This window comes from Etheostoma cragini, chromosome 4 (genome assembly GCF_013103735.1).
Source record: "Etheostoma cragini isolate CJK2018 chromosome 4, CSU_Ecrag_1.0, whole genome shotgun sequence".
NCBI classification, from domain to species: Eukaryota; Metazoa; Chordata; class Actinopteri; order Perciformes; family Percidae; genus Etheostoma; species Etheostoma cragini.
In genome coordinates this window covers 14,093,509-14,105,651 of record NC_048410.1, presented here as the reverse complement: position 1 = coordinate 14,105,651, position 12,143 = coordinate 14,093,509, and the positions used below count along the sequence as shown (strand labels likewise).

Genomic DNA, 12,143 nt, shown 5'->3' with positions numbered 1-12,143 from the left:
GTCGTTTATTGTCTGTAAAGCGTCCTTGAGTGTTAGAAAGGCGCTGTTAAATAAAATGTATTATTATTATTATTATTAACAAACCAGATCAGCTTAGGACTTATTTTGCATGTAATTAGTAACATTCCCCATGGCAACCAATTCTGGTGGTAGGTGGATTGGTCACCAGTAGGCGGCTCAGATGGTGTTGCAGATAAAGTAAATATACTATATGCGTTGGTATGAGACGTCTTGAACTTTCCATTTCACACTTTTCAAGTTTTTTAAATCCAGTGAGTAGAGCCAATGAAGAAGTGGCCAGGTGACTGTATCGGCACAGAAACTTCTTTAGCCTCATAAACCAGGAATAAAAGTTAAAAAAAAGGAGAGAGGCTGCCTTTTTTCTTTGTTATCAAACAGGAGGAGAGTAAAAGAGAGCTCCCTCTTTTCCTTTGGAAATGCTGATGTCAGAGCTGTTGTTGCCTGGATTCAATACTTGCTATTATACAGGTTTGCACAACTAGCCAGAACTACTTTGTTTTCACTGACCTACTTACATTACAAAAGTCCATAAAAAATATAAACGACCAACAGTTCAAATAAGTCAGTAGATATTCAGACAGGTGTTTCTAATTTCATCTTTGGTAATCAGGATGTTGAACTTTTTTTTCAATTTTTTTTATAAAGCTACATGAGAAGCATAAAAGTGGTGTTCTTCTTTACCTTGTGGCACATGTATGACCCTCCCTTCTTCACCTTGTCTGTGCCTGACGGAGGACCAGTCTGAAAGAATTATAAGTGATTAGATATCAGAGCAAAACCTGGAAAACTGAAAAGCTGTGAGGTAAAGTGTTCTTACTGGGTTTTGTTGCTGGTCTGCGGTGTGATGCACAGTCCACCAGTCTGAGGTCCATTCCCATGCATTCCCCACCATGTCATACAGACCAAAACCATTAGCAGGGAAGGACATCACCTGCAGGGTATGGGGAGAATAATGTCACATTAACCCAATGTCTGATCAAGAATCTTATTAGAAACACCTGTTGCTTCTGAAAAGGTGGAAGATATGTAAGCTGCATGTACTGCTCTATGTGCGTATTTGTATATTTGCCAGAATGCCGATAAAGTGTTCAATCCGGATTTACAGGTAGTGTCATGTGTTTTTCTCCATTGTTTTTTTCTACTACCCAACCAGCCAAGCTGCAATGAGACAATAATTAAAAGAAATGCAGGTTACATTTGTGTAATTATAATCAGTGAAGCATAAAAACTCCTTCAGCAGCTCACATCCTTTCAGAATTTGAGAGCATACATGCATGATTGATACCTCTCGAGCTTTAAGGTCCCCTCTGTAGAGTAAGAGATCAGATTAATATTAGCTAATGGTTATCCCTTTGATCTCTAGAAGCTGTGAGCTGCTCTTGTGACTTTATCAATTTATGAAATGAGCTCTTCTCTCGAGCACCTTTCATTTCCTGTAGATTATATAGGCAGTGGCTCAATTAAAAACCTGTTTCCACTTTTGTGACAATATGTCATGAGCACAATCACTCACATCATATCTCACCTGAAATATCATGCGCTTTAACATATGACATCTATGACATCTTACCGGTGAAGTTTTGATGTATCCATCCTCTGCTGAGTTATGGTTGGGGAAATCCCCCTGCCAGAGGTTGGCATAGTGTTGTCCTTTTGGGTTCAACTTGTTTCCCCAGGGGTAAAGTCTAAAAGCAGGGGCAGTGCATCAGGAAACTGACGTGTTACATTAGCATATTTGACAGTCCCATGATGAGTAACTATCATACCTGTCTTCAAGGCCACCCCTGCAGGCATACTCCCATTCCGCCTCTGTAGGAAGTCTCCTGTTAGCCCAGGTGCAGTAGCTGACTGCATCTGCCCAGGACACATGTAGAACAGGATGGTCCAGCCTACAAAAAACAGTAGGGGGGCACAATTCAGAAAATGTCATGATTCGATATCAACTTTTAGGCTCAAGATTCGATTCAAAAACGATTCACAGTATGTAAGTGTAGTAACCTTTCCCATGTAATAGTAGACACGGCATAACAAAACAAAACAAATTAAATTAATAGATTTTTGGAATTCTTTGAATTGATTTTGAACCTGTAGAGCTTGAATCGTGATACGAATGTAAATTGATTTTTTTGCACACCCCTAAAAAAAGGGGGTTTAAAGTTAATTACTGAGCTTGTATTTGGTTAATCAGTTTTCTTTCGCCAAAAGAAAGAACCGTCATAATGAAATAAAAAAAGTGGCAGGTGTGAAATTGCTTTTGAGTCATTATTTAAAAGTTCACATTTTTGACTTGTAAAAATGTATATGTTTAATATTATGGTGATAGCCAGTAAGAAAATTCACTGATTTTAAGAGAGTTATACATGCTTTTGTTACTCGCCTGGATTACTGTAATGCTTTGTATGTACGGTTGGTATTAACCAGGCCTCCCTCTCCAGATCACAAATAGTTCAAAATGCTACAGACACCTGTTCTTGCCTCCTTTCATTGGTTATCGGCTTGCTTTGGTTTTTAAAGCTCTTTATGTTCAACCCCCACCTTATATTAGATTAGATTCAACTTTATTGTCATTACACAGGTACAGGTACAAGGCAACGAAATGCAGTTTGGGTCTAACCAGAAGTGCAATAGCAGTAAGTGCAGGATATACAATGGTACAATTATATTGCTGGATTACTGAAGCCGCACACTCCTCTGAGGATGTTAAGGTCTGCTGACCAGCATCTCCTTGTAGTCCCTAGAACGTGGCTCGAAAAATAGGGGAGATCAAGCGTTCTCAGTCGTGGCCCCAAGGCGTTGGAATGAATTGCTTCAGCATGTCAGATTGGCCCCCGGCCTTCACATTTTTAAATCACAACTTAAAACTCACTTTTATTTATTGGCCTTTAAACCTGCTTGAGAGTTGTATTCTGCATTCTATTTTTTGTTTTATGTGTTTGTTTTGTTATTCGCTTCGTTTATTATCATGTCAACGTCCAGCACTTTGGTCAGCCTGGTTGTTTTAAATGTGCTTTACAAGTTGGATTGGATAAGAAAGCCCTTACAAGGAAGTGGTTGAACAGTAACAGATGTAGCCATGGTTTAGGATTGGTTTCGAGATTATCCACGACATTTATGTGATGGAGAACCTCGTTTTTTTCCTTAAGAATTGAACAAGATAAATTTAAAAACTGTTTGGCATACTGGGCTGAATTGATATCCTCGCTTCAATCAGACTTTACTTAATTTCTGATGCTCTCATTTTTATGTCTCTCCCCCCTAATTTTTGGTTTAAGCTCCTCAAGCTCCCACTTACATTTTTCTACCGGAGTAAATATTTTCAGCTTGTCTTTCTTTCATACAAACTGTATTATTGTTATTTTTTCCCTATTTTAATGATTGTGTTCACTTGTGTAACCAAGATCTTTTTATTTTTATTTTCTTTGTAGAATTTTACTTTTACCTTTCACTCATTTATTTTCTCTGGATTTTCAATTATGTTTAAGTATGTCATTCTATTTTTTTCTATGTATTTTTCTTTAAATAAGAAAAAGATGCATATTTGTTGTGCAGTATTATGCACACCATTGTGTTCCTAAAAAAGATTTGAATAAAAAAAAGTTCATGTTTTCAAGTCCATTTTAAAACAAATGTTTCTAAGCCCATACGTACATTGATATGGCTATTTTTTTAAATTTTTTTTTTTACTCTCAATGTATCTCCAGTGTAAGTGATGGGAAACAAGAACCACAGTCCTTGTTGTGTGTTAAAATTCATTTTGAAGTTCCAGTGAAGCCAACATGAGGCGCCAACAGTCTGAGTTACACTAATCAAGTCGTTCAAACAGGCCGTCTTTTCAGTGCTAAATTCCAGGGTTCACAGACAACTGACAAATGTTTCCTTGAAGAGTTGCAGTGTGTGTGTGTGTGTGTGTGTGTGTGTGTGTGTGTGTGTGTGTGTGTGTGTGTGTCTGTGTGTGTGTGTGTGTGTGTGTATGTGTGTGTGTGACGCGGGGAAAGCAGAGGGTTTGCACAGAAAAAAGACCATAACTTAATAAAAACCACCTTGATTCATCACACTTAGACTGGTGAAGCCTTATACTTGCTTCAGCTGAATTTTAAAGCAAGGACTGTAGATCTGGTCTCCCATCTCTTAAGCTGGAATCATGTCCAGTATGGATAATCTGAGCAACTAAAAACATATGGACATGCATATATTGAAAAAAAATGTGAGCCTTCTATTTCATTTTAAAACACTCGTACAAATGAGTATTTAATGTGTCCTTCTACCTATCTGTGATGTTAGAGTCCGGACCATCAGGGTGTCTCCAGTTGGCCCCTTTGACTGGAAGCCACCAGGGGGCAGCAGCCACCTAATAACAACAACGTTGTGGTGTTAACAATGGTTACTGTCTAATAATATGCTTCTTTCCTTTCATTCATTTTTCTCACACACACACACACACACACACACACACACACACACACACACACACACACACACACACACACACACACACACACACACACACACACACACACACACACACACACACACACACACACACACACACACACACACACACACTTTAGAACTGCAATGGTACTAATGGTTTCCAGTGTTGCCTCACTGCAGATGGCAGCTGAGATGAAGCAGCAAACTCCCTGCTGTGCTCAGGCCTCTTGCAACCAATCTGTGAATATTCGCAAACCTCTTAAATAACAGTAGTACATGTCTCTGTGTCTATGCAAAGATAAAAATATGCGCAGTCCTAGGCTGGCAGGTTCACAAGATTAAGCTTAGTGTACATATAAGTACATTTAACTCTGAAGATGTTCAAATACATCATGGTAGGAGGGAAACAAAACTGTTAACTTAGGAATAACCTTATTATAACAAAGTAGCACTCTCTATTACTCTTGCTGCTTTATTAAAACAGTAAAATGCGGTCTTTTATGTTTTTCATTTGTGTGTGTTGTGTTTGAGACGTCTCCTCATGAAGAACAACCATCATGGTGTACACGCATGTCTGGAGTGTTTCTTCAGGTCTCCAAAAGGACGAGGCCAACAAGCATGGCCCTAACAATGCATATAAAGCCCTGTGTCGCGTAAGAAAATGTGATTTGTGTGTGTGTGTGAAATGTGACAGCTATGCCCATAGATACACTTACTGCTTGGGAGATTTGGTTTTTCACACTCTCGCTCAAAATCCCCTCGAATACAAATGAATCTCCAAATTTCTCTGCCTGAAAACATAAGGATAAAAACGCAATGAGCAGAGATTATATCTATTAACATCATAACATTGAAATTGAAATAATCAAAGATTGGCTTTCATACCAATTGGTTTGATTGATTCAATTCATTTCTAATGTATTGAAAGATACAGCTTGTGTTTTTTTCTTTAGAGACGCACCTCGCTAATGTATCCTGTGGCATTGACAAAGCTCTGGAACTGTTGGTTAGTGACTTCCTGTATGTCCATGTAGAAGGAGTCCACATGCACCCGCCTTTGAGGGCCCTCGCCATCTGCAGGAATGCCTGGGTTGTCCGTTCCCATCAGGAACTCTCCTCCAGAAATCAGCACCATCTGTATGTAGGAAATAAACTTTTTTTCACACGCAGCCAAGCCATCCAATGAATCTCTGAAATTTGTAGAATGTTGCATAATTAAAAGGATTGAGAGTTGGGCTGGAATCTTAATCTATTTTGAGTGCAAATATAGGTTTGGGAGTAATCAGACCACTAAGCTGTACAATATCTCCATAAACTCCAGTAGCACAGTCAAAAACATATACTACTAAGACACCATACCAACAGCAATAACATGGTACTGATAATAAAAAATATCATATTACCGGTTGGCTAGTTACATGTTTGTGCGTGTTTGTGTGTGTTACTGCAGATTTTAAGGACATTGACTTAAATGTTATTTTTCTTTCAATATGCCCTAATTGGTAGCACCAGATGTCACCTACATTAAATTCAGTGTATTGAGCATGAGGTTTGGCAGAACTCAGGGAACACCCATGCCTTGAACGGACCCTAAAGCATTCAGACTGCTTCTCTAGGATTGGCAAACCCTGACCGTTTCAAATCAAAGCCACAAAATAACAATAATTGGTAAAGCTTGCTGAGGGACACACTTGAGCATAAAACACAGTGTTCTTTCCTCAGAACCAGTTGAGTGTTATCTATAAATAATAACAATATAACTAATATGATAGCCTACTAATATCAACCGAATGCCACACACATGAAGTCTCTCTCTTAAACAGTCTAAAACTGCTCTGAAAGCCCTATAAGTTGGAAGATTTCCACATTTCAGAAAAATGCATGATCAGTTTGTCTAATGTGGTTGTCATTCTCGACTGTGCCTTATCTTTTAGTTGAGGTTCAAAATATTTTGGAATAACATTTCAGGATTCCCTAGTGGCTCACTGAGCAATGTCTCAGTAGGGACCTTTGTTGCATGGCTTGTCTACCGTGAACTGTCTACCAACATTTTTTAGAAAAGATAGCACAGATGCACTACCTGACTTTGTATTTTCGTCTCATCTCCCTGAGCCCCAGGCGGACTCTCATTGGCGCCTCTTGAGTATTTGTCAGCTGGGTCTGCAGCAGCTGTGCTGTCCTCCACAGGCTCCACAGCAGCGGCTCTCTTCAGGTTGTCACAGCCGCAGCCGGCCGCTCCCTGCGGGGCGGCGGGCTCTGACTGAGCACCACATGAACCCTGAATACACAACACTCCGTTCACACAACCAACGATGAAAAACAGGGCTAAACAGCGCACCATTGTTGCAGCACGGTTCAAGATCTGCCCATGTTGTTGATACTCCCACTTCCGCAAAGTCACGTGGTGAGTCAGCTGACTGCGATGTAAGAAAATGTAACCCTTTCCTTCCCGAAGTGACTATTTATCATGTTTATTTCTGTTTTAAAATATGATTGCATTGTAAATGATGAGTGGCTCTTGTAAATATAGCGGATTTCAGCTGTTTTAACGTAAATAAAATCACTTCCTTGCATATAGGCCTTCCATTCAAGTGGGCCAAGGTAATTGTTCAAACAAAATCAAAAGTGTGGTGCAGATGGACAGTTTCAGATGGGAGACTTTTCTGTACCATAACAATAAATGGCTCTTCGCTGAGAGTGATTATACATCCTGGATTCCCCTGGTGGTGGGATGGGACCACATGGACATCATTTCCCAGCTATCAACACTACGGCGGCTTGAGAAGAAGAAGTGGCAGCGAGCCAGGCAGCTGAGCCGAGCCAGTGTGCTGCCTGCCTCAGTGAGCACAGCCCCGGAGCACCGACAGCGCGGAAAGGAGATCGAGCTGTCAAACAAACTGGATTACAGTCGCTGACGGCTGGATGTCCCCCTCGGCCCGGTGGTGAAGAGGAGAGCCACAGTCATGTTGTCCTAGCCCCGGTCCAGAGAAAGCGGAACACTCTAGCGTTTACCGCGAGCGAGGTAAAGTTGAGCGCACAACTTGTAGGCTACAGTTTACCATCCTCTCTTCCTTTCTCTCTATATTCTCCCAGCGGAGGAAAAAAAAAAGACTTAGTTCACTCTCCTTAAATGGTTAACAAAATGCTCACAGCTCATGCAGTGCTCGATGTCCTCGTTCACACAGTATAGTGACCACAAACAACCAAGGAAACGAGTTCGATTATTATTTCGGATGGGATGCCGAATCAAATAACAGCCTTCTATTGGAGGCGTTATTCAGTTTTCATGTGTTGGACAATCAGGCCTGTAAGGAAGACGCGCACTTCTGTTGTGTAATTGATCATTTCGTGTGTTATGTCATTATTTAGGCTTATTAGGCTGATTTAACGGCTGAGGTTTAACCCAACGCTATTAGTGCATTTTAGTTTGATTGATCGACTTTGGTGAGAAATAGTGCTTCAGAAAGAGGCAGATAACCTGAGGGAAGGACCCTGCACAGCAAAGCGGCGATGACCTGTTGCAGGTGCATAGCACAAACCTTCCTGGTAACTGCACCTCCTAATCATTAACTGTCCACTGATCCACAACACAAGCAACAGTATAACATCAGATCATTTCCCTGCAGCTTCTATATGCAAATCCCTGTTGCCAGAGTTGTGTTAGTGTAGCCTATCGGCTGTCAGGTATTTTAAAAATTGCACTGCCACCTAACTGGGAACTCTGTTGCTACATTGATTTGTATATGTGTATTAGTGTGTTAGAATGATCATATCGGCAAACTGAAATGTACAGGTGCATGGACAATAATTATAGGAAATCCCTTAATAGTGTGGCATAGCTGAAGCTGAATAAATTTAATTATAGTTCTCGTTATCACAAACATTAAAGATATTATCATGACAGAATTCAAAATAAAGATGCTTCTGCTGCTTTTTTGACGTTTGTGATAATACCATCTGATATTGGCAACATGTTACTCATGTTTACTTTTCCCTCTGTTGTAGGTGTTCCTGGTGTGTGTGTGTGTGTGTGTGTGTGTGTGTGTGTCAAACATGTCTGATAAGATGTCCAGCTTCCTACACATCGGGGACATCTGCTCCCTGTATGCAGAGGGATCCACCAATGGTTTCATCAGCACCCTGGGGTATGTCCATCTCATTATGTTATGTCATTAGGCCGCCTCACACTTTTCTATCTTCTCTTCCAAGCTGAGCAGTATTTGGAAGTCACACTAGTGACAACCAATTTTTAGGAAGTTTTATTTAGTGAGAGCCACATTTTGGTGCCATTGGAAAATGCTTCTCCTCTGGTTAATGTGGGCCTGATGGAATGTTGGTTCCCACTGTTTTAAGTAGTTAGAAATGGAGAAATAGATGGATGTAAATGTGCAGTTTAACCAACAGAAGAAATCTGTGTGGGAGGTCTTTGAAGTGGTGCTTTTGCCATGGCTGACCCTGCCACTGATAGTGCAAAGAGAAAAGGAAATATAGGGGCGGCAAATGCACTGTTAATGATAAAGTGTGTGTTTTTGAAAGAGTGTAGACCTCTATTTACAAGTCAATCATTCACCCACAGTGTTGCTGCAATGTTGTTGTTTTTGTGCATTAGTTCTACCTCATATTTGGAACACAAAGATGCATATTGATCATTTGCTATAGGGTCTTGCACAATCGTCCAGAGCAGACGAAGAACTCCTCAACTGAAAGATAATAAACGACTTTGTAAAGACATTGTATAAAAGGAAGTTGCACATTAAACTTGACCTCCAACTAAGTGTAGGGCAGCCTAAATACAGCCTTTATACATACCTTTTTAGTGCATAGAATCCTAAAGTATTAAAATAATATTTGTCGGCATGATTTTATGAAACATCTGTTAATATGAAACATTCATGTGGCACGGTAAATCTTTAGGATTAACTGTATCTGTGGATGGCTACCCAAGTGACTACCTTTATAGGCCGGTAAACCTATCATCAGTGGGGATTCCTTTTTGTTAATAATATGTTAAATTTATCATGTTAAGATGTTTAAATTTTTGAAAAAACTTTTTCCAAAATTAACAACAATTTGGTGCCCCATCCTGCTGTGACTCTGAGGACCTCTTGTTGAAGATTTCCTATCCAGAACATGGATATATTCTAAAGATATCTGGAACAATAATGATTCACACTTCTATTGAAGGGGCAAAGAGAGAACTCATTCATTTGTTTGTAGAAAACACGACATATTTATTGGAAGGAATGTTCCATATGTTGTGTCCAGCATCTGTAATGCTATCAGCTCAGTGTCCAGGACCCCCCCCCCCCCGCTCGTGAAAAATGCAATGACCTATAGAAAAAGACTGTGTCACTATTGAGACACTGCGTCCTTTCTCTAGTTCCCGCGCTTCCCACGTACGCACACATACACGCACACAGACAAAAGTGTCATGACACAAACACCAACTCAGCAGCATTCTCCAGATCATCTCATATTGAGAAGAGAAAAAGCTTATTTAGCATTACAGCTTCTCCAGCTGAGCAGCATTCCCAGCTCAATTTGGTACCTGGAGATAGGGGGTCTTTGAAGGTTAACAGGACCTGTCCTATTTTTTTAAACTGGCGTTTATTCTTAACCGGTAATTTATGTACATGGTCCACACATGCAGATGACCACAGACACAGACACACACACACACACACACACACACAAACACACACACAATGATTTAACTACGTAATTTTCTCACTTTTTATCTAAGTCTGCAGCTTGTCCCTTGAGATGTACAGACTGGAGCAGTAGACAGGTCTGTTTGGACAACTGTAGAAATTCCCCGGGGAAAGGTCTAAAATGGATGTAGGATTTGGCCCGTGTCCAGACAAATTGTATTTTAAGCATGTAAAACTTAAATTTGTCACCAAAAATTCCAGCCTCAGGTCATCTACTCCAGAATGATTTCCTTTTTGTGTAGGGTCTGAGTATTAACGTATTAAAGCTTTTGTTGATGTTTTTGTTTTGGCCACTACATTTTAACCCACGCCCAAATCAGTTTACTCAAAAACTCACAGGCAATCTCAATACATCCCCGTAGCATTTTGACCGATTGATCAATCGATTGATTAATTTAACTGTCAGAGTATTTATTGACACCACGTTTTGTGATCAATTGTTTATTTAGATAAGGCAAACCTAGATTGTAGATCATCAAGCACACAGGGAGCTCCACTAAGGGGACAGAAGTTAGAACAGCATCTGTCAGTGTAAAAATAAACAAAGCAACCATCTAGAGATATATTCAGTTTACAATCATAGAAAAGTAAAGAAACTCCCCACATAGTCAAATTTGAGAAGCTGGAACTACTTAATGCTTCCTTTTTACTTTACAGTTGTTGGACTTGTTCTGTGGATTGATTTTATGACTAATTGTTTAAGCTCAAGAATAAAAAGCAAAAACATAACTTGCAGCCCGATTTTATTATGAAAACCTGGCAACTACATTATATTATATAGTGTAATGTAAAAATATTCACAATACGCTAAAAAAAATACACACGTATCCAAAATACAATCAAACACTGATTGACTGGTTACCACCAGTGTGTGTTTGTGTGTGTGTGTTTGTTGCTGTACCTGCGTGCGTGTGATTAACGTTATTATGTGTCTATATACATAGGTTGGTGGACGACCGCTGTGTCGTCCAGCCTGACGCGGGGGACCTCAGCAACCCTCCGAAGAAGTTCCGAGGTAAGAGACACAGATGGTCGTCCTCCTGAGGCCAGAAATCATCATCCTACTGTAACTGCTGTCTGTTTATACGGAGTGCTCTGGGAGAGAGACACTGCTGAATGTGTTATGCTGTGTTTCTTTGGTGACAACCACAATATCTCTGCCCGGTGGACTTCCCACAAGGCTGTTAATGGTTGTGCACGTGCGCATGCATGCTTATGCATCCATGCATGTGTGCTTGCTCGCAAACCTCGCCTGTGGAGTAAGAGGCAGATGGAGAGTTAATTGTTGGAAAAGCTGCTTTTTAAACAAAAGCCTTGAGATGCCTCTTTGGGTGAACCCTCTATTATTAGCTCCCAAACAGGAAGTGTTCGGTTCTCAGACTTGAGGTTTATATCTCTTGGGAGAGGTTGGGCTCGACATTGTACGGAGAATATATGAGTGTACTGAAGGCATGTGTAGTATACAGGTTATTGTACAAATATCAACACACATCTTTCTTGGTCACTGCTGAATTAATATTCTATTGAAAAAGCAGCGTTTTTGGACTGTTGGTGTGTAAATTGTGTCTGATAGGTTAAGACAGTATGTTTAATCAACTTGACATGAACATTTCACACACACATGCTAACACTTTGCATTTAGGATGCTATCTGCTGTCTCCAGAGTATGAAGAAGATTGCCTCACATTTAGAAAGTAGAAAGCTTTTGATCGGAGCAGTGCCCACAGGGCTCAGCTCTTCAGTGGGTCTCTGGTGTCCATGGACGGGTTATCACCCCCTAGAGACAATTGCTGTCACCACGATAGACACAGGCTGCAGACTGATAACTCCACCTTCTGCACAACATGAAGGACAATCTATCGCTCTCTCTTTGTTGATGTGTGTTGCAACCATACGCAACCAATTTACCCCCCCCCCCCCCCCCCCCCCAAAAGAAATACCTAATAATAATTTCCTTTACATAATTAAAGATATTTTCAC

The 12,143-nt window shown here is 40.3% G+C and overlaps 2 protein-coding genes across 5 annotated transcripts in view; one reads left to right on the top strand and one right to left on the bottom strand.

The window, feature by feature from the left end:
• sumf1 (sulfatase modifying factor 1) overlaps positions 1-6,863 on the bottom strand; it is a 7,796-nt gene extending 933 nt beyond the window's left edge. Inside the window, exons 1-8 of the mRNA XM_034868420.1 lie at positions 6,533-6,863; positions 5,414-5,587; positions 5,169-5,243; positions 4,287-4,369; positions 1,788-1,910; positions 1,592-1,706; positions 839-952; positions 703-762 (exon numbers count right to left, since the gene is read on the bottom strand). Coding sequence (XP_034724311.1) covers positions 703-762; positions 839-952; positions 1,592-1,706; positions 1,788-1,910; positions 4,287-4,369; positions 5,169-5,243; positions 5,414-5,587; positions 6,533-6,793 — 1,005 coding nt within the window. The 5' untranslated portion in view covers positions 6,794-6,863. The remainder of the gene's footprint in view (positions 1-702; positions 763-838; positions 953-1,591; positions 1,707-1,787; positions 1,911-4,286; positions 4,370-5,168; positions 5,244-5,413; positions 5,588-6,532) is intronic.
• A 249-nt stretch (positions 6,864-7,112) lies between these two features.
• The window catches only part of LOC117942774 (inositol 1,4,5-trisphosphate receptor type 1), a 68,607-nt gene continuing 63,576 nt past the window's right edge, over positions 7,113-12,143 (top strand). For 2 of the 4 annotated variants that reach the window (XM_034868417.1, XM_034868415.1), the window contains exons 1-3: positions 7,113-7,474; positions 8,458-8,597; positions 11,108-11,178. In XM_034868417.1, coding sequence (XP_034724308.1) covers positions 8,506-8,597; positions 11,108-11,178 — 163 coding nt within the window. In that variant the 5' untranslated portion in view covers positions 7,113-7,474; positions 8,458-8,505. Of the gene's footprint in view, positions 7,475-8,457; positions 8,598-11,107; positions 11,179-12,143 lie in introns of those variants that run through there. The other 2 variants (XM_034868416.1, XM_034868418.1) reach the window with 1 other exon arrangement.